Genomic DNA, 21,617 nt, shown 5'->3' with positions numbered 1-21,617 from the left:
GCGGAAGTAAAGCCTTGGTCTTTTTGTGCCGCTGCCGCTCGGTTCAGAGCAGCGAGTTCTGCTGTTCGGACGCGTGGGGAGAGAGGAAGGCGTATTTACATGGAGGCTCTTGCTGCGGCTCTGCCTGTGAAATCTGCGGGGGAGCGGCGGCTTCGGTCCTCTTGGCTCATGCGCAGTCGAGAGACCGTGACGCAAGGCAGTGTGTGTGTGTGGGATGAAGACTGTTGCCGTAAAGCGCGGACGATGTCGGAGCCGTCTGTCTTCGAGAAGCGGTTGCTGGTGACGGGTGGCGCGGGGTTCATGTGAGTGGCAGCCGCGGTGCCTTGAGTTCCGCCTCGGGTGGGGATTGCTGGCTCTCTTTCTCGTGGTTTGGATGAGACCAGGCCGGGGTGGGAGGGGTTCCGCTGTGCTGCCTCCCTTGGGCCTGTCCCGGGCCGATTTCGCGGCGTCGCTGGCTCGGGCTGCGTTCGCTCAGACTCGGACTCGGGGGGAGCGCATCGGTTTCTGCGCTGCCGGGTTTGCCTTAGAGGCTGTCTCGCCGGTGTCGTGCATCAGTTGTCTGGGGATGTCCTGTGCCTCCTGGCGGTGGGAGCCGTTGCTCGGCCTCAGCCGCGGTGGGGTAGCGGGTGGTACGACTTTCAGTGAGCTCTGCTCACTCTCTAGTGCTGTGGGTCCTGATGGAGAAAAAGAAAATTCAAATCCGTATTAAGCTTGAGCCCGTCAGCGTGCTCAGAGCCTGAAACCGCGAAAGGACTAGATCTCTGTGTACCCCCCCCCCCCAGCTTGGGAGGCTGGAGACGATGTGAATAAGCCCTGCTAAACCTGAACGCGCAGCGTGAGCTTCTTATATACACGACTGTACCAGAGAAAAATGCCACCTGGCAGCCAGGAAATCGTTGCTTCTTACGCCTAGCAGTTGTGACAGAGGGTTGCATGTTGAGAGTAAATATTGTGGGTTAGGAGATTAGTGTGTTTAGTTCTCCCTAATTTATAAAATTAATGGTGTAAAGGTATTTTAGACTGGCAGTTGAATGTACCATGGATGCGCCTGGTTGGAATTGGTTTTGGTTGATTTTTTTTTTTTTTTATGGAGGTGGGGGAGTGGGTGCTGTGAGCATTGCTGCTTTCTTTTGTTATAGCATGGACTTTTACACTCTTTTTTAGTTCAACAGTATGCAGTTGTGGACATTCTCAATAGAATAATGTTGACATATCTTGAAATACATTTGTGAATTTCTGTTGCTTGTCTTGAGTACGGTCCCCTCTAAACCCAAAGCTCTTTGACATTGTTAAACTTATAATTTATCATGTGTCTGTTACCTTAATGCTGTCTATATAATTGTAAAATGTTTTTCTTCTGTTCCACAGTGCTTCGCATGTAGTTGTCTCTCTTGTGAAAAACTATCCAAACTATCTGATTATAAATCTAGATAAGGTAATATCTTGTTTTCTTTTTTGATATGGAAAACTGTTTTAAATTACTTTTAATGCAGTCTATAACATGTTGAAATTTATGTGGGTTATAATTCTTCATTGTTTTTGTTTGACTATTTGTTCCTATTAAAAAAATCAGCTACTGTTCATGTGCCCATCACAAAGAATTAGTTTAAAAAATGAGGCTTTTTTTGAGTTCTAGACTTCAGTTTAATTTTTTTTTTTCAGTTAAGGTATATTTCAGAGTCTTGTGTTTTTAAAACTTCATCATGTCTACTTGCAAAATAGCCTTTTCTGTTGTAAATTTTGTTCTCAAACTTACTTGTGGTTAGGTGGGATTTGTGTTAGCTTATTTTCATGAAGGTCACTTAGTGAGATTGTGTGTGTATTTCTCTTTAGCTCAACTACTGTGCAAGCTTGAAGAACCTTGAAACTGTCTCTGAGAAGGAAAACTACAAATTTATCCAGGTAATAAAGGCTTCTTTTCCAGTGAATTTATATTGAGTTTTAGGCCTTTGTATCAGGATAATGTCTCCAGGTCTAGAAGCCACTGTTTCTATTTATGGTTAAGTTGAAATTACTTCTACTAATTCTGTCTCTTACATAAAGCAGTCTTTTGGAAATGGTCTTTTGGACAAGATGGACTCATATTAATCTCCTCCATGACTCTCTGATGCTGTCTTAGATTTTGCAGCTTCAAACGCTGCCACTTGTCATATTCCATCATGTGCAACGTACTCTTTCTTGTTCTGCTAGTATTAGACATCAGGCTAATTATTTTTGCTGCTGTAGATGCTGTGTAGTTCATAGTTGTCTTGGAACAGGGTCTCATGGGACCATTCAAGGTATGCTTTCTCTTTTAAAAATTTTGTCAGTTAGTTTACTGTTTCCACAGTTTCATCTTCAGACATGGGATAGATTTTTATTTGTTGTTCAGACAAGTGTTCTGATGGGTGGGTTTGTATGTTGAAGTTCTTCCCCTCTATGAAAGTTGGTACTAATGCTGATCTCTCTGTCTAGCTGGGCTGCCTGAGGTTGCAAAATGGGAAAAATCTATACAATTTAATTTTCTGAAACAGCAACTTTGTGACAACTTTGTTGGACATAGTAAATATAAGTTAAATGTACCTCTTGGATTCAGGCAGGGTGGGGAATTGAATTTGTCATCGCCTATTTGGTGACTCCCAGGACTGTTTCCATGTTTGTAAATCACCTCTTTATTTATCTCTAAGCTGTTGAGATAAAAGTTTCATGAGAAGAAAGGGGATGTCTGCTAAGCAAATGTAGTTTCAGCATGCCTAAACTGGCTTTCTGGTTATTTTTTCCTAATGTTTTTGATGGTTTCCAGTATGTGATATCAAATGTATGAATGCTTTAGAAAGGCCCTGTTACCTGGTTATATATTAACATTTAATTGCTGGGGATAGCATGGACTTCTAGAAGGTACCCTATAAATAGATCCCTGTGTGAAATGGGGAATAGCAACAAGGAATGATACAGCTGTACTGCTTCTGAACTTGGGTAGGAATATATTCTCACAAAAATTACATCAGTATAATTATAATAGTATAAACTGTTTTTTAACAAAGGTCAGAGCTTAATATGCAGCTGTGATGCAGCCTTGCAGCCAAAGAGTTTACACTGATAAGAAAAAATGTTCTGGAAAAATATTCTCTGATGGGCATGCCCTGCAGTTAGAACTGTAACACTATTGCTGGCTTTAGAAGAGAGCAAGAAGGATAAATGCTGTAGTGGTGCAGTAGAAAAGAGGCCTGTTATGGAAGATAGAGAAGTAAAAGCTTACAAAACTTGCTTAAGGGACTGTATGTAAGATTCAGTTTTATCAGTTTCTGTGGTTGCTCAGCACAGATGTATGGAGTTTGAATTTCAATTAAAAAAAGAAATTCAATGTATGAGCCTGAAATGTATTTATTGGAGTGTTTCAGATCTGTTCGGGGATGAGAAACAGGAAAATCAGTTCATCTTCCTCCCATGTCTGACATCTGAGGCTGTTGTTCAGAATTGTTGCTTGAGAACTTCTTAAAACATACCTTCATTTGAACTGTTAATTGCCTTGTTATTGAAAATACACGTCTTTGTCCCCAAGACATCTGTGCTCAGGTACTCTCTTGTTTAAACAAGTTGAGTCAACAGATAAATACAAAAAACTGTTTCCTAGCTTGTGTTTACCTTTAAGAGCTGCTGTTTTTTCTGTGTCAAACTAAAGAATGGTTTGTGTGTTGATGTCTGACTCTTTTCTAACTATATCTGTTAAAAAAAAAAAAATTACCAGAACAAAAAACAAAATGCAAAATCCTTTCAAGACATCCAACCATGTATTTTGACTGAAGTGGAAATCCAGTTCACCTTTCATAATGGCACTAGATGTCACTCTCCGTTCGCCAGACTCCTACTTGGTGAGGGAACTTGTCATTTCCATCTCAGCACTCAAACTAAACACTATACTTAGGTTGTGTATGTTTTGGAGGCAATGCTGTTTCTAATGTTTAATAGTAATAAAAGTCCTGAAATAAATTTAATTGAAGCTGTTGCTTAAAATGTGTGACATTTATCTAAGACATGAGACAAATTGGCCAAAACTCAGTTGGTAGTAAGCTGTGCTTTCTTTGTAATGGTTTGTTATGTGGTGCTTGATACAAATGAGAGCTTACCATTTTCTATCAAAAGTAACTTGTTTTTTTTGTCCTGTTTAGGGAGATATTTGTGAACCTGATTTTATAAAACAGCTCTTCAAAACTGAGAAGATAGATATCGTCCTTCATTTTGCAGCCCAAACACATGTAGGTGAGCATTGTTGCATGTTTTGATATTATTTTGCAGAAGTATGTTTGTTTGAAATGCATACTGGTGTCTTTTCCCTTACAGAAAACAAGGATTCACTTTGTAGAGACAAACTACATGATTCCGTGTCTGGTAGCCTTTCTAACTTCAAGGGATTTACAGCCTTGATTTAAAAGTGCTTCATCTGACTGTTGTCTAATTTCATTGTGCATAAATTGTGGTACCCTTTTTTTGCATTACATTTTTAAATTCCATCTAAACATACACATAACTGGCAGTATAGCCATAAAGACAATGAGAAAAGAGTTTGTATGCATTCTTGAGTTTTTACTTGATTGGCTTCAACCTTGTGGGAAAAAACCACAGCAGAAGATGAAGGATTAGGCATAGCTCCCTTCAGAGTCCTGCCTGGATTCTAAAAAGCAGAGCACGAATTACACTTAAAATGCCTTTCACCATGAGCAGAAATACTTGAAAAATTCTCCAGGAAAATGCTTCTGAAAATTGTCAGATTGATATGCACAAAGTCATTAGGTCAGTGGGACAATTCTAGGAATTAAAACAGTTGTTAGTTAATTACTAGTAATAGGTGTATGTATACCTATTACTGGTGTGTGTATATATATATAATTAATTATATATATATATGTTGGTATATATACCTATTACTGCATCTTGCTGATGTCTTTGAATTTCTTTCTGAGCTTGGCCCTTCCTAGTGCCGAGGGGAAGTAGTTATGTTACCACTAAAAGTTAGATAATGCTATTTCAAATGGAACTGTCCACAGTCAATGAGCTTTTGCTCCCAATTCCAGCGTCTTGTTGAGAGCAAGGATTTTGTCTTTAAGTGTAGAGAGTATCTTTAATAATGACCTTGCTATCTGACAGTCAAAGAAAGCACTAGTGGTAAAATCCCAGTCTGCATTGCAACCTCTAATATTATGGTTCAGTAGGAAGCCATATCTTGCCTAAATTTAATCAGAATTGTCTGATATTTTTAATGTAGATCTTTCATTTTGGCATGCCCTGGAATTCGCCTATGTGAATGTTTATGGCACTAATGTGCTGGTTGCTGCTGCACATGAAGCCAATGTGGAGAAGTTTGTCTATGTTAGTACAGATGAAGTATACGGAGGTAGCACTGATGAGGTGAGTTTGGAAGTGAGGGTTTTTCTAGCTTTACTTGCTTTAAATAGTGAAAACAAAGTTGTCTTAACTTTCTTTGACTTCTGTCAATGTATGACTTTTGAACTATTCCTGGTAACACTGGAACTTGTAAACAAGCATTGGTTGTTTCTAGAAAGCCAAGTATCAAAACTGTCCTGAATTCTTTTGTAGCATGTTCTGTATTGAATGTGTATTACCTAAAGCAGTGAGTTTGGGGTCATTAATGGCATGTTAATACTCCTCAGAGATACTATCAAATGAATGTATTGCTCAAATTTTGCCTTGAAGTCATGAGACTTCAAGCAATGTGCACAGTATATTTTGGTTTTGGTTTTACTTTTAAATTTATTTTTTTCCGGCTCTGCTTTGACTGTGAGCTGGACAGGCAGGGAACTGTTTTTGTATGCTAGCTAAAATACTAACAGAACTGTAGGTGCTGACAGTTTGAACAGGAAATGGTTCCTGTATTACTGGAAGAGATATGCAGATATTTCTTGTCCATAGCACATCTTTTTGGTACTTGGCAGTTTATGCCTGATGTTAACTCAGGAAATACAATATAGCTCAATAAAGACAATTATGCATAGTTGTCTTTCTAAAGGCGTAAGTAACAGCCAAGGAGTCTTGTGCCATAGTCTGTGAAAATATTAATGTATTTCAGAAAAGCTCTGTGCACTTTCTTACTGTTGAAATGTCTTCATCAATTCCTACAACACAAATTCAGTCTATAGACACGTATGATACCCGTGGCTGTTGTTTTCCTGCATGCGAACCAGTGGTTTGGCTGAGAACTTCAAGTGAACTTTTTCTGCCCCTGGGCCTTGAACGCTTCCGTTTATTCTGGGTTTTGTTCTATTTGTAGGTCATTGTAGAAGTTCTTGAAGATTTTTTTTTTTTTTTTTTTTAGGGGGGAAGGGAGGTCAGAAAATAAATTGGGGTCAATTCACTGTTCTTGTCTGGCCTTTGCCTCCAAAATGAGGCTTAGTCACATGTTAAGGCAATTGTTATGAATTGAACTTTGGACAGTGTAGCATCCATACTTCCTTTGGTTCATTATTATATCTGGGTTTAGTTTGTTTCTTTGTCCCTCTCCCTTCTTTCACCCCCGACCTGCATGAGAAACAGATAGAAGTGGCAGGATAGCTGTGAAGCTACCTGTTCTGGAATAGGTCAGAATTGTTAATGCCTTGCTTTGGAGGGCTTTGGGTTGCAATTCTATTTTTCTTATAGAAATAAAGTTTATAGAAAAGGGAGAATGGACCTCTCTTATTTAGGACTGAAAGGTCAGTTAGGTAGTGCTAGTACAACTGCACTCTGAAGCAATATGAGCCTGAAAAGGAGTCAACCTACCTGTGTCAACAGTGATTATTTAACAAGATAAAGGTTGGAGGACCTGCTGCTGTCAGGTACTCTGCTATAAGAACATTACTGCTAGTATGCTGGCTGCCTCCTGTATTTGATAAATAGACTACCTTTTGTTATTGGTCTTATGCTGTAAGTGGAAGGGTGACTTTCTCAGACTCGGTGTGCTTGGTTATTTAGGGATTTTTATTTCCGTTGCAACTGCAGCTTTTGTAATGTTTTAAGATTTAACTGGGTGAAAGAAATGAAGTAATGCAAATTTTCCTTTTTCATTTTAGGAATTTGATGAATCCTCACCAAAACGTCCAACAAATCCCTATGCCTCCTCTAAAGCAGCTGCAGAATGTTTTGTTCAGTCTTACTGGGAAAGGTACCAAGTAAGTTGATGTAACCTTCAAAAACTTTAATACCTGTCCTTAATATCCATGTCTTTCCTGATTCATAGAATCATAGAATGGTTAGGGTTGGAAAGGACCTGTAGATCATCTAGTTCCAACCCCCCTGCCATGGGCAGGGACACCACACGCTAAATCATATCACCCAAGGCCTCCTCCAACCTGGTCTTGAACACTGCCAGGGATGGAGCATTCACAACCTCCCTGGGCAACCTATTCCAGTGCCTCACCACCCATACAGGAAAGAATTTCCTCCTTATATTCAACCTAAACTTCCCCTGTTTAAGTTTTAACCCGTTACCGCTTGTCCTGTCACTACAGTCTCTAATGAAGAGTCCCTCTCCAGCATCCCTATAGGCCCCCTTCAGATACTGGAAGGCTGCTATGAGGTCTCCACGCAGCCTTCTCTTCTCCAGGCTGAACAGCCCCAACTTCCTCAGCCTGTCTTCAGACGGGAGGTGCTCCAGTCCCCTGATCATCCTCATGGCCCTCCTCTGGACTTGTTCCAGCAGTTCCATGTCCTTTTTATGTTGAGGACACCAGAATTGCACACAATACTCCAGGTGAGGTCTCACAAGAGCAGAGTAGAGGGGCAGGATCACCTCCTTCGACCTGCTGGTCACGCTGCTTTTGATGCAGCCCAGGATACGGTTGGCTTTCTGGGCTGCAAATGCACACTGAAGCCGGCTCATGTTCATTTTCTCATCAACCAACACCCCCAAGTCCTTCTCCGCAGGGCTGCTCTGAATCTCTTCTCTGCCCAACCTGTAGCTGTGCCTGGGATTGCTCTGACCCAGGTGTAGGACCTTGCACTTGGCATGGTTAAACTTCATGAGGTTGGCATCAGCCCACCTCACGAGCGTGTCAGGGTCCCTCTGGATGGCATTCCTTCCCTCCAGCGTATCAACTGAACCACACAGTTTGGTGTCATCGGCAAACTTGCTGAGGGCGCACTCAATCCCACTGTCCATGTCAGCGACAAAGATGTTGAACAAGACGGGTCCCATCACTCATCCCTGGGGGACACCACTCGTTACTGGTCTCCAGCTGGACATTGAGCCATTGACCACAACTCTTTGCGTGTGGCCATCCAGCCAGTTCTTTATCCACCGAGTGGTCCATCCATCAAATTGATGTCTCTCCAATTTAGAGACAAGGATGTCGTGTGGGACAGTGTCGAACGCTTTACACAAGTCCAGGTAGATGACATCAACTGCTCTATCTCTGTCCATCAGTTCTGTAGCCCCATCATAGAAGGCCACCAGATTGGTCAGGCAGGATTTCCCCTTAGTGAAGCCATGCTGGCTGTCATCAAGCACCTTGTTGTTTTTCATGTGCCTTAGCATGCCTTCCAGGAGAATCTGCTCCAAGATTTTGCCAGGCACAGAGGTGAGACTGGCTGCTCTGTAATTACCTGGATCATTCATTTTCCCCTTCTTGAAAATGGGGGTTATATTTCCCTTTTTCCAGTCGTCGGGAACTTCCCCGGACTGCCACGATTTCTCAAATATGATGGCCAGTGGCTTCGCAACTCATTCACCAGCTCCTTCAGGACCCGCAGATGGATTTCATCAGGACCCATGGACTTGTGCGCGTTCAGATTTTTAAGATGGTCTCGAACCAGATCCTCCCCTACACTGGGTGCAAGGTCTTCATTCTCACAGTCCCTGTATCTGCCTTTCAGGACTTGAGTGGTGTGGTCAGAGCCTTTGCCAGTGAAGACCGAGGCAAAGAAGTCATTCAAAACCTCAGCCTTCTCCAAATCCTGCGTAGCCAGTTCTCCCGAGAGCTTCCTGAGGGGATCTGCGTTTTTCCTAGTGTGTTTTTTATTTGCTGTGTACCTGTAGAATCCCTTCCTGTTATCCTTAATACCCCTAGCCAAGTTTAATTCTAACTGGGCCTTAGCTTTCCTAACCTGATCCCTAGCTTCCCAGACAACATACCAGTACTCTTCCCAGGCTGCCTGTCCTTGCTTCCACTTATTATAAGCCTCTTTTTTCATTTGAATTTTCCTCAGGAGCTCCTTATCCATCCAAGGAGGTCTCCTGGCCCTCCTGCTGCACTTCCTTCTATTTGGGATGCAACACTCCTGAGCTGGTAGCAGGTGATCCTTGAATATCAACCAACAGTCTTGGGCCCCTCTGCCCTCTAGGGCTGTATCCCATGGAACCTTACTAAGCAGGTTCCTGAAGAGGCCAAAGTCTGCTCTCTTGAAGTCCAGGGCAGCGAGCTTGCTGCACGCTCTTCTCACTGTCCTGAGGATCTCAAATTCAAGCATCTCATGATCACTGCATCCAAGGCTGTCCTGGAGCGTCACATTTCCAACGAGCCCTTCCCTGTTGGTGAGCACGAGGTCAAGCATGGCACCTCTCCTTGTCGGCTCCTCTATTACTTGCAGAAGGAAGTTGTCTTCCACACAATCGAGGGACCTCCTGGATTGCTTGTGCCGGGCCGTACCGTGCTTCCAACAGATGTCAGGGTGGTTGAAGTCACCCATGAGAACAAGGGCCTGCGAGCGTGAGGCTTTTCCTATCTGTATATGGAGTGCTTCATCCGCAGGTTCTCCTTGGTCAGGCGGTCTGTAACAGATCCCCACAGTAATGTCTCCCATAGCTATATTCCCTTTAACCCTGACCCACAAACTCTCTGTTAACTGCTCACCTGTCCCCAGACAGAGTTCCATACTCTCCAGCCTATCTCTAACATAAAGGGCAACTCCCCCTCTCCGCCTGCCAGGCCTGTCTTTCCTAAAGAGCCTGTAACCTTCCATTCCAACACTCCAGTCGTAGGAGCCATCCCACCATGTTTCTGTGATGCCTATTATATCATACCCCTGTAGATATGTACACATCTCTAATTCCTCTTGTTTGTTCCCCATGCTACGGGCATTTGTATAGAGGCATCTGAGCCGAGCTCCAAATGAAGCCAGCTCATTGGCTGGAGCGGCTGGGATATCTATACATTGTTCTGAGCATTTATTATAGGTGCTGGCAACTGACTGGGTGTGTTGGAATGGAATGATGCCCCCGTCCCCAAACACATCTAGTTTAAAGCCTCCTTGACCAGTCTGGCAAGCCTCCTACCAAAACTGCTCTTTCTGTTCTTTAGACCAGCTCCACCAGCTCCCAGTGGACCTGGCCTACAAACTTGGGTCCTGTGTTCAAGACACCCAAACCCCTGACTATGACACCACCCTTTTAACCATTTATTAACCTGGCTAATCCTCCTAGCTTTTTTTACGTTCTCTCCTGTATCCTGGAGAATTGACGAAAAGACTATCTGAGCTCCAGAGCCCCTAACCACCTGCCCCAGGGCTGATTGTTATTCTTCTTGTTTGGATGTGTTTGGGGATGGCCACCACTTACTGCTTGAGATTCATTGCAAGACAGTGGGGAGGGGTCAAATATTTTTATATTTTTGCAAATCTGAACTCTTATGTCTGAAAATTTTCCTGGATAAAATGGTAAACAAAGAGAACATTAACAATTGAAGAAACAGTGTGAAGATTGAAGAAAAGTTTATAGGGAAGTAGCGTATGTAATATTCAAGTTGTTTTAAGACTGGTCTCATAGTGAAAGCAGAAAGAAAACGGGGGGAGAAGGGAACAAAAAACCCCTAGTATACAGACTCATTTAAGCAAAAATATTTAACATTTTTAATACTTTAGTCTTCTGTTCTTGACATGTCCTTTTGCAAAGCTTTTTGACATAGTTTTCTTGAATGAGATGTTAGTGACTGAAACGTTTTCTTGGAATGAGTAGTAAGCCAGTCTCCAGTGGACTATGTATATCTGTAGCAGGACTGAGATTGCAAATATCTGTCACCTGTGATGCTTCTAACCAACTGAGAAGTCTGGAGGCCCTTGCCTATTTGGTGGATAGCTTAATTCATTAATGTTAGTAAGGCCTTGTGGATGTGTCAGTTTATTACTGATCAGCAAGAAGCCTACAGATTTTTACTGGTGTATATTTTCTTACGTAATCGTATGCACGTTTCATGCTCTTCAGTTCCCAGTTGTTATCACACGGAGCAGTAATGTCTATGGACCACATCAGTATCCAGAAAAAGTAAGTTACATCTATGCTTTTCTCTGAGCTTCAGTATACTGTAATTCAGGGTTACAGTATTGCTACTTTTTTCTTATGAGAATGGATTGATTTTTTTTAAAAAGGATTGTCTTGCAAGTATATATGTCCACACTTAGCTGTGGTTATGTATTTTGGTCTCACACTGATATGTCTTAACTATCAACATAATAATACACATTGCTTTGCTTGTCAGTAAAGCATCAGAGGTTTTAGTTATTGACATGAGTTTTACTTTGTTTTGTAACTTTGTTATTTTTCAAAGGATATTTAACTGCCCTATGTCTCTCAGGGTTCCCCTACAAATTACAGTTAACTCACGTGTTGTGCTGTAACAATGTTTAACTGAGTTAAGCGCTTCGAAATAAATCGTAAGCAGTATGCCTGACATAGTGATGTTCCAGCCTGTACAGAAAATTGGTAAGATGAAGCTATGGCAATCAGCTGTGAGGTGAGCAGCTTTGCAAAGTGACTTGTTCTTTGCATGTACCTTGCAGTGTATCTATTTAAAATGGTTATTGGTGAGAGGAAGTTGCCTTTGTATGCAATACTGCTATGCTAGTGAATGGAAGTACACTGACAAAATGATAATCCTGCGTACTCTTTGGAGTTCAGAGCTTGTGTGAAATGTAGTTGTATTTTGAGTTCTAGTGAGTTATTTCTTAAATTTTGAAATCCGTTTTGTGTGTTGGGTTGGGTGTTTGCATTTTTTTTTTTTTTTGGTATATTTGCATATTCACTTTTCCCTCAGTTATTGCAGGAGGGTAAGCAATGGTTTTAAGAATGTTTTTTACTGATGTGTGACTTGGACAGTGTCTGTTTACAGGTTGCATGATGTTGGAAGTGTATTCAGGGGACGCATCATTGCTTTTGGCCTATATAATTTCTTCCTCAAATATCCACTTGTAGTTACTGCTAAGAAGTTACTAGGCTGGATGGATCTTTAGTTTTACTGAGTATGTCAGCTCCTGTGTTAGGGTAGTAAGTTAACAAAATTAAAATAATTGGAATAGCTTTCTAATGGCTTCAGTCTAATAACTTTAATAGCAGGACCAACTGTTCTGAATGGATCTAAACTTGTAGCTGAGCATAATACTGTAAATCTTTGTGCTCACCTAGTGGCTATTGCTTGATCTGTGTTTACTTATCTTGAAATTCTCTTCCAAATTTAACTGTTTGAATGACTAACTTTTTTGACTATAGACTTAATGCAATTTGCTGGATGTTTAAATCATGTTCTAAACACTTTCCAGGAGTTATCACTAATGAGACTCTAGTGCAGTTCTGTGTGTGAAAAGTAATTCATAAAAATGTTAAGTTTGTAACAACTGATCTGTAATTGTTGACCAGAAAGATAAGCTTCACAACAGGCATGTTCTGTTAACCACCCTTCCCCCCGGAAAATCGTTACAGTTCCTAGGCTTGATGCACTTTTTGATTAGACTTAAGAAAACTTAGAAGTATTTAAAGGGTCTTGTTAAGATACTTCATGATACTTACTGGTGAAGCACAATGTTCTTTGTAGAGTAACAGCTTCTAAAATAGTGATTATTTATTTATCTATTTATTTATTTATTTTTCCCCCCATCTTCTGTTCCTTAGGTCATTCCAAAGTTTATATCTTTGTTGCAGCAGAACAGAAAATGGTATGTAATTTGCTCTTTTGTTTGTGGCATTTGTCCTTACAAACTATACCACCTACTGTATTTCACAACGAAGTTATGAATTGCTTATTTTGATAATACCATTTCCTTAAACTAGAGGATTGCTTGCATGTCAGCTACTTAAGATACCTTCAGGTAACAGCTAAGGACAAAATGGCTTAAAATGCACACTAATAAATTGAATAATTCTGTTTAAGGATTAACAAAAATTTTTTATCTCTTCTTGGTTTTAAGCTGTATCCACGGTTCTGGACTTCAAAGAAGGAATTTCCTTTATGCAGCTGATGTGGTAGAAGCATTCCTCACTGTCTTGAAGGAAGGAAAGCCAGGTGAAATTTATAACATTGGAACGAACTTTGAGATGTCCATTTCGCAGCTTGCTAAGGAGTTAATCCATTTAGTGAGTAAACAGTTATGATGCTTTCCTTTACCAGTCACTGCACATATAAACAATTCTACTATGAACCATTCATACCTGTGAGAGAAATCAAGCTTGTGGTGGGTCTTAGAAGGTAATTGTAGCAGAACAATGTGTTACCTTTTCTGTGGCAGCTGTACTATGTAAGTTTTCAGTTCAAGCTATCATGTGTTGCACTACTGCATCAGTTATCTGATCTGGGACATTAATGGTTAAATACCAATTGTTAGGGTTTTTTCATGCTAGCTGCTTCAGTTCTGGTTTGAGAATGTGGCACTCAGATGAAGAAGTAGCACTGAAATTGTTCTGGATGGTTTTAATAATTTCAGTACTTTAAAAACCTCTGTTTAGACAAAGACCATTTCCATTTTGTATGTGTGGATTCTTTTTAAGCAGACTTAAATGTTGCTAAAAAGTCTATTTTAAAATTTATGTTAAGATAGTGCAGAATGTATGGGGGTGAGTTCTGTTTCTCTTCTTGACAGATAAAGAAGACCAGTTCAGAATCTGAAATGGAGCACTGGATGGATTATGTCAAAGATAGGTAAGGAAATTGTGAAGGTTATGCAGAATTTCTCTATCCTGAGGAATTCTGGGACTCTTGCCAAATAGTTATTTTGTGGAGTGACAGCAGTTTAGAAAAAGCATAGAAAAACAATATTTCCATTTATTATTTGGATCTTTAGGTCAGAGTAGATATCTGGCACATACATAGGAGAGTGTGTATTGCTAATCTGTCTTAATTTTACTCAGCCTTCTCACTATTGAAGTGTGCTTTGGGAAAAGGGCTGGTTTTACACAGTAACTAACTATTAAGCATAGTTTAGATAATTTATTCAGTACTTTCTCTTCAACATCACTTGAGTGAGGTGAATTCCATCATCTCTCATATAGCATTAGTATTTTGACAATAAGGTAGTTAGTTCAGACTTAAATTTGCTTTATAGATAAGACCTGCTCTCTACAGGCAGAAATACGCACCTGTGGAGTGTAGTTGGTTTTAGATTCCCAGCTGCCAAACTTAGGGTGGTGGCAGAAATTGATAACTTTTATAAATATGCTTTTGCTCTGTGTTTTTGTCCTTAATTTCAGGCTTGGTTTGGCTCTGTTCTTTTATCTCCATTTTTTTTTTTTTTTCTGCAACAATGAGTCTGCTCTACTCTAGATATTGCACTCTCACTAGTGATTAGAAATGACATACCTGCTGATAGCAGTTAAGTATTATGTCTGTTAAATCTCTCACTTTCTGTTTACATTTGGATTATTACCCAAGTGTGTGTCAGTTGTTACCAAACTGAAGTGTCTTTAAATATACTAATTTTTGTTTTTAAAAGGAAGCGTTTTTCAGAAATCTGGGTGTATTGCAGGACTTTGAACAAATAGTCTTTGGCTCGTGTGATTTGGGTGTTCAGTAGGTCTCAGCATAATTCAGATTGAGATGTTTCTTCGTGTGTACTAGGTCCTGTCCGCTGATGCTTAAACATTAATGGGATTGAGAAAACTAACCCTATACATCTTTCAAAGAATGTTGAGGTCTTACAAAAGATTTTTAAGATACCTAACTAGCAGTTATTTAATTCTAGAATGAGCAATTTAAGGGTCATGGGGGTTATCTGCCATGGAAAAATTATTCCTGCTTCTGCTTGAGATCAGCATGTTTTAATAAGTAGTTGGTTTCTCTCTGCACATTGAGATTCAGTATGCTAATGCAGGAGTGCTAGATGAGATTGCCTAACTGCCAGACTGTGAAAGGGAAAATTTGTGTCATGCTTAAATGTAGGAAATCTCTTTCTGTGTTGAATCTTGCGGCCTGGGATTCTACGTATTGAGTATTACTAAGTTTGCGTAGCTACTGAAGGACTGTAATGACAGTGCTTTGGAAGTCTATGTATTTCAAATCTGAAGTAGGTGAAAAATTTTGGGCTTTCAGGATGAAAAATGTGAATGCAGATACTAGAAAACACTGGCTTGGATAGTGACTGCCTAAAGCATTGCAAAGGCACTGATTTGCACAATTGCACTGGCAGTAATTTAAGTTTTGCATTCATTTCTGTACCAATACGATAATAATTCATATTTATACTACTCAATTCCAAGAAGTTAACTGTACAAACTGAATTGTGGCGTAGAAGCTGTACTCAGTGCCACATAGTTTTTGAAGGCAATATAATCTGTTCATGTTGATGGGAACTTTCAGAATTGAAGCATGTGTAATGTTGAAGACAGTGTGAGGTACTGCATCTCTAATTAATGAAGTAATCTAATCCAGTTGTTTTTCATCTGTATTGTATACTTCATCAGACCTACCAATGACCTGAGATACCCCATGAATTCAGAAAAAATGCACAGCTTAGGATGGAGACCTAAAGTGCCTTGGAAAGAAGGAATAAAGAAAACAAGTAGGACTGATGGCTTTTACACTAATTGATTTAGAAGTGATGGGAGGAGGGAATGGGTGGAAAACAGGCATATAGGTTTGTTAATGAGAAGCTAAAGAGAATGAATTTAGCATTTTAATTTTCCATAAATGGGCTGTTCTTTAAGTAGGGAATTTACCTGATTAAAAATAAAAAAAAGGTTAATCACAATAAAGCATGAGCTACTAGAATTACTTCTTAATGCTAGATTAAGTCTTGCATGAAGACTTTACAAAACCTATGCTAGATTTCTTTAAATATTGTGGGTTAAATGTTTGCATAATAAACTGTTAACATGTTGGTAGTCCTATGATATGTGTAGAATATTTTAATTTACCTGTTATTGCTGGTCAACTTGACTCATTAACATTCTCTTCATACTAGTTGAATGGTACAAAGAAAACTTTCACAACTGGAAGAACTCGGAGAAAGCTTTGGAGCCCTTTCCTGTGGCAGAGCCATTTGCACAGCTCAGTGGTCCCTAGGGTAGCAGAGAACCTGAAGGAGTTTATTCTACCTCATACAGTCTTTCCTTCAAAGCCTGCAATCAAGTGGTCTCACTGAACTCTTAACGTATTCAAGATACAGGAACCAAGATAAATACAGAAGTACAGTATGGCACAAATTTGGAAGGGTTGCAGCACTTTATAAATAGAATCTGTTAATTTCAGCTTTTGGTGCAATAGGTGTTGATTGTTTAAAATCACTAGGTATTGATTTTAAAGACATTTGCAGGGTGAAGAATATTTATAATGCTATAAATTAGTGTAACTGAAGTCGAATCTGCCTTAGTAATTTGTGGTTACAGCTTTTGGTACATTCAGTGAAAATTCTTTTAGTTCTGGAATCATTGATCTGTATTAATTTGTTTTTACACTGTAATATATTATTTTTGTCACTTTAAAGAGTTGCATTTTGGTTTTAATCAGGGGGAAGAATCCTATATTTTTCTGGAGAGTATAAATCAGTCAACAAAAGCTAGATATAGCACCCATATGGTTCAGTGCTTTTCTCTGTTGTTGTGGTATTCCCTTCTGACTGATTAAACTGTTACCTACTCCATCACTTTAAATGCCCTTTTTAAAGAGAGGCAGGGAAGAAACAGTATCAGGACATAGCAGGTGTTCTCACTGAGATTTCCAGAAGCATTTTCTTAAACTGCTGTTTTAGATGTTGGTTTTGTTTATTTGTTTGTTTTTTACCTGTATTACTGTCTTTTACATGTTAATTTCCCTTTCTTAACTAATTGTAACCAACTTGAAATACTGTAACACGGTTAACATTCCAGTGATGTTGTTATTTCCTGTGATATGAAGGATATTTATGGAGAAAAATTTTCAACACTTCCTTGTAGGTTGGAAGACCTTAAATGTCGTATTTCAGAATTTTTTATTTTTTTTCTGGTGACAAACATTTTAAAGATCTGAGGTTTAATGTAAAGTTTGGGAGGAAACTTCAATTCTAGGAATATGTTGATGAATATTTTTCAAAGTTGATTTGAGTAATAAGAGTTACAGTGTAGCTGTTTTCTCATAATTAAGTAAACATTGAAAAAGCAAACGGTGGGTGTTGTGATGTTTGTTTTTTTTTTTTAGTATTTCTTACTTTTTTCAGCATATGGGAAGAACTATCTTCACTTTTTTGGCTTTTATGTGGAAGGTACAGAAGGGATGTCTCTTCCTGCTCTTAACCGCTTTAGCTTCTGTACTTGGCAGAGTCACAGACCCTTTTGCTCCTGGGTAGAGCTGCAGAAGCATAGGACTAAGATGCTATGGTGTACTTGGAAATTACTGAAACTTTTGAAGACTCTCAGCAACTGGGAGTTAACTCTCAAAACAGAAGTATGTGCAGTTCTTCCCTCATCACCTGAAGTGCAGGAAGGACAGAACTTGGGACATTTGCCTTAGCAAATACCTGCTAGAGTTTCAGTAGTTACTGAACATAGAACTTAATAGTACTGATCCAGGTAATCTACAAATAGTGCTGCCTCTGGGCCCATGCTGCTCCCAGCTTCGTAACACCTCTTATGTATTGGGGATTGGAACTAGGTGGTCTTCAGGTCCTTTCCAACCCAAAGTGTTCTATGATTCTAGGTATTGTATGGTGCTGTTGATAAAATGCCACTTGCTTGTCAAGAGTCATCTTAAGGCTGAACAGTAAATTTTGCAGGCTTACTTTGACGCCAGTTAGACATTCTAAAGTCCAGGACTGTGTTACTGAAGGTGAGTTTTCTAGGACAAAGTAGGATAATAATATTATACTAGAATTACATTGCACTTGTGTTTTTGGGGAGGTTCTGATACTTGGTTTGGTAGCTGAAACCTCCGTTTGGGAAGCATGAAAGTTACAGGACTTGGTATGTCTGAGATTATTAGAATACTTGGCTTACCAGATAGTTAAGTTTAAGCTGAATCACTTAAATTTCATTGTCAAACATGCACTGCTGGTAGCATTCAAATATTTTCTTAATTTTCATATTCTCTTAAGCTCATAGAATGATAGAATAGTTAGGGTTGGAAAGGACCTTAAGGTCATCAAGTTCCAATCCCCCTGCTGATGGGCAGGGACCCCTCACCCTAGACTGTGTCACCCAAGGCTCTGTCCAGCCTGGCCGTGAACGCTGCCAGGGATGGGGCATTTAGCACTTCTTTGGGCAGCCTGTTCCAGTGCCTCACCACCCTCACAGTAAAGAACTCCTTCCTTATGTCCAATCTAAACTTCCCCTGTTTAAGTTTTAACCCGTTTCCCCCTGTCCTGTCACTACAGTCCCTAATGAAGAGTCCCTCCCCAGCATCCCTATAGGCCCCCTTCACATACTGGAAGGCTGCTATGAGGTCTCCATGCAGCCTTCTCTTCAGGCTGACCAGCCCCAACTTTCTTGGCCTATCTTCATATACACCTTCCTTGAAAAATGCAGAAAGTTACTTATCCATCTTACTGTTTTGTATTTTACAAAAGTCAATACCAGAAATAGCTGAAATGGCAGCTGCTTTGGGTGGACTGCATGAAAGTATGTTTATTTTACACTTGCTTTTGATGGAATACTGCTTGTGTGATTTGTCTTTAATTTTAAAGTATAGATTATTAAATTATTTAAACCTTGAAAGCAGGTACAGTGTCTTTGGAACATTACAAATCAATTAATTTGTGATAGTGTTATCAGATTAGAACTACATAGAAGAAAACAATAGTGTGTGTTTGGTTTACTAAATAGATCTTTTGAAAGTTTTGAATGTTTAGATGCTGAAGATGCAAGTGTTGACATTTGTGGGGCTATCCAAACAATATTACTAGGAGCAGTAGAAGGATCAAATAATTTAATTTTTAGCAGAGGCTGTTCTAGCATATTTAAATGTTTTTGAAGATTTAATCCTTCAAAGTGTTTGAGATTTTTTGCTTGGTGTTCAAACTTAAATTTATATGAGTATATAAAAAAAAATAAAAAAATGAGGCTTTTGCTTTGAGCTACTGCTCTCAGTAGTGTACTGTATATCAGATTGCATTAGCAGGTGAGTGCTCTGGTAGGAGTGTTTCTTTCACAGGGAAAAGTCTTTTTACTGTTAAAGAAAATAGCATTTTTTTGCCATTAAAGTTCTGGCTTTTATAGAAAGAAAACGACAGAGGATCAACTAGTGAACTGTTCATGTAGAGGAGTTTAATGCTTTTAGTTTTTTCTCACTGTTTTCACTTGGAAGGTAGGAAGAAGCAGTTCTGCAGAAAGTGAAGGTAGTGATTACAACAACATTGTGAATACAGGAATCTTTCAGTCCACTTTTCTCAAGGTTTGTCTTGCAGAACAATGTGAGGCTGCACCAATAAGAAAAATAAATGGAGTAAGCATATATATCACTTGACTTGCTAAAACTGTAATGGAGGAGGGCTGGTCTTTGCTGGAGGGTTTCTGTCCAGGTTCTGTGTCCTGGGTTCAGCAGTAGCAGTCATTTTTCCCCTTCTTGGTAGCTGGTGCAGTGCAATGTTTTGACTTTCAGCTCGGGAACAGAGCTGATAACAAGCGATGTTTTGGTTTGGCCAAGGACTTTGTGAGTCTCATGCTCTGCCAGGGAGGAGGGGAAGCCGGGAGGAAGCAGAGACAGGACACCTGACCCAAACTGACCAAAGAGGTATTCCATACCACAGCACGTCATGCCCAGGATGTAACTGGGAGTTAGCCGGAAGGGCCGAGAGACTGCAGGGTTGGAGGACGGATCGGTCGGAGCTTGGTCGGGCTTGGGGGGGGCGAGTTATCGGTCGGCTGGTGGTGAGATGATGTATTCTCTTCCCTTGTTATTTCCTTTATCATTATTATCATTGGTGGTAGCAGTAGTGATTTGTGTTATACCTTAGTTACTAAACTGTTCTTATCTCAACCCGTGGGAGTTGCATTCTTTTCGATTCTCCTCTCCGTCCCTCCGAGAGCAGGGGGAGGGCAAGAAAGGGGGGGAAGTGAGCGAACGAATTACCTGACTGGGTTTAAACCACGACATTCTGTCATGCACAAGTGGCTCACATACAGGAAATTATTTGGGGATAGCTGTCATGTCTTTTTGGAGTTACTGTTGTTTGGATCAGAGCTTCAGAAAGCAACTCCTGAAATCCCTTCTGCACTGGGGAAAACCAGCATTGCTACCCCGTTATTTTGGCATACTACTCCTACTGAAGCAGCAATTGAAGGGATTGGGAAGATGGTGAAGCCTATAGCTGATGAAGGGCTGCCTGGGGCCCACCTGTCCTGGAGTTCATGGCCTGTTCATCCTGTATGTCTGTATCTCTTCCTGTTTTCATGATGGGCATAACCCTTGCTGGCCCTAAGGTTTTCTCTGGTCTGACCTTGCCAGTTCCTTGCTTATATTTGTATGCTGCTTGGCATGAAGGGGTGCCAGCTGTGGTTGAGGCTGCTGTATGTTGTTGTAACAGGGTGGACTAGAAAACAGGTGGTTTTTTTTGTCCAGCCTGCCCGTTACCAGATACAGGAGAGAGGTTGTGGGTGGAAAAAGTGGTGGTGTTGGTGGCTTTTTGGTGTTTATTTTGTTCCCTACTCCAGTGCCTATTCTGGAAGGGTACGAAATAGTACAAATCTGGTTTCCCATTAGGAGAAAGTTCTGAATAGCTTTGTCTGGAGTCAGGATGCTCCATTTTGCTAAAACTCTGTTTTTGTGCTCTTCAAATGGCCATGAAATGCTGCTATGTTGCTACTTTTCAGTTAAGAGGAACTTTCATGCAAACCCCCAACTTTTGTTTGGGAAAGTGTTTTATTAAATAGGTAATATCTGAGGATGAATTCCTTTTTTTTTGTTTGTTTTGCTTTGTTTTGTATTACCTTTAGTTTTTAGCTCAAATTTTTGTGGTAACGTATGAAGATGCTAAAGTGAATAGTGGTTTTTTGACTTCTATGCCTGTCATCACACATCTGGGGTTTATCTGTGCCAGAGATCACAAGATTATGTTAACTGCATCAGTAGGAGACACGCTCATTAAGTGATTACATTCACCATTTCTGAGTGAAACAATCGCTGCCAGTGGCAATGGAAAATCATGAGAATATAAGATTTTGTAGCTGTATGTTGTTAGCACACCTCTTTAGTACAATGGTGTGAGGTTTGGGTTTGTTTTTTTAACCTCTTCCTAACTGAATTTTTTTTGTTATAGAGGTTTTGGTTCCAGACACTGAACTGCTGGCCTAGGCCTCAGCATTTTGACTTCTGAAAATGTCAGCTCATGAAGAACAGTGGTTGTTCACAAAAGACTTTCCAAAAATGGGGTAACTTGAGGAAAAATACACTCTGAAAGCAGAATGAAATTGCGTGTGTGTGTGTGTCTCCAGATAGTCACGGGGGTAGGTTGGGAGAAGGCTGTTTCCACACTAGAAAAGGAGA

The 21,617-nt window shown here is 40.1% G+C and overlaps 1 protein-coding gene across 4 annotated transcripts; it reads left to right on the top strand.

Annotated features, from left to right (window-relative positions):
• Window positions 1–84: 84 nt before the first annotated feature.
• TGDS (TDP-glucose 4,6-dehydratase) lies at window positions 85–17,265 on the top strand. Of its 4 annotated transcripts, none has more exons than XM_062624587.1 (12): window positions 85–302; window positions 1,369–1,435; window positions 1,834–1,902; window positions 4,149–4,239; window positions 5,243–5,385; window positions 7,044–7,142; window positions 11,168–11,227; window positions 12,848–12,891; window positions 13,144–13,309; window positions 13,813–13,871; window positions 15,629–15,726; window positions 16,129–17,265. In XM_062624587.1, exons 1-12 carry the CDS (start codon window positions 100–102, stop codon window positions 16,227–16,229), a joined length of 1,200 nt encoding a protein of 399 aa, XP_062480571.1. In that variant the 5' UTR covers window positions 85–99; the 3' UTR covers window positions 16,230–17,265. The 4 variants fall into 4 exon arrangements, with proteins under 4 accessions (XP_062480571.1, XP_062480573.1, XP_062480574.1 ...); XM_062624588.1 differs by lacking the exon at window positions 85–302 and adding an exon at window positions 399–585; XM_062624589.1 differs by lacking the exon at window positions 15,629–15,726 and having other exon boundaries at window positions 16,129–16,232.
• Window positions 17,266–21,617: the final 4,352 nt, after the last annotated feature.

Source organism: Pezoporus occidentalis, unplaced genomic scaffold (genome assembly GCF_034315485.1).
Source record: "Pezoporus occidentalis ecotype Australia unplaced genomic scaffold, CSIRO_AGI_Poc_V1 ctg27, whole genome shotgun sequence".
In the NCBI taxonomy this organism is placed as follows: Eukaryota; Metazoa; Chordata; class Aves; order Psittaciformes; family Psittacidae; genus Pezoporus; species Pezoporus occidentalis.
This window is presented reverse-complemented; position numbering and strand designations above follow the sequence as displayed.

Coding starts and splice junctions, on each gene's coding strand:
- TGDS (XM_062624587.1), top strand. CDS start 100: ATGGAGGCTCTTGCTGCGGCTCTGCCTGTGAAATCTGCGGGGGAGCGG. Junction 303..1,368: donor ACGGGTGGCGCGGGGTTCAT/GTGAGTGGCAGC, acceptor TCTGTTCCACAG/TGCTTCGCATGTAGTTGTCT. Junction 13,872..15,628: donor ATGGATTATGTCAAAGATAG/GTAAGGAAATTG, acceptor ATACTTCATCAG/ACCTACCAATGACCTGAGAT.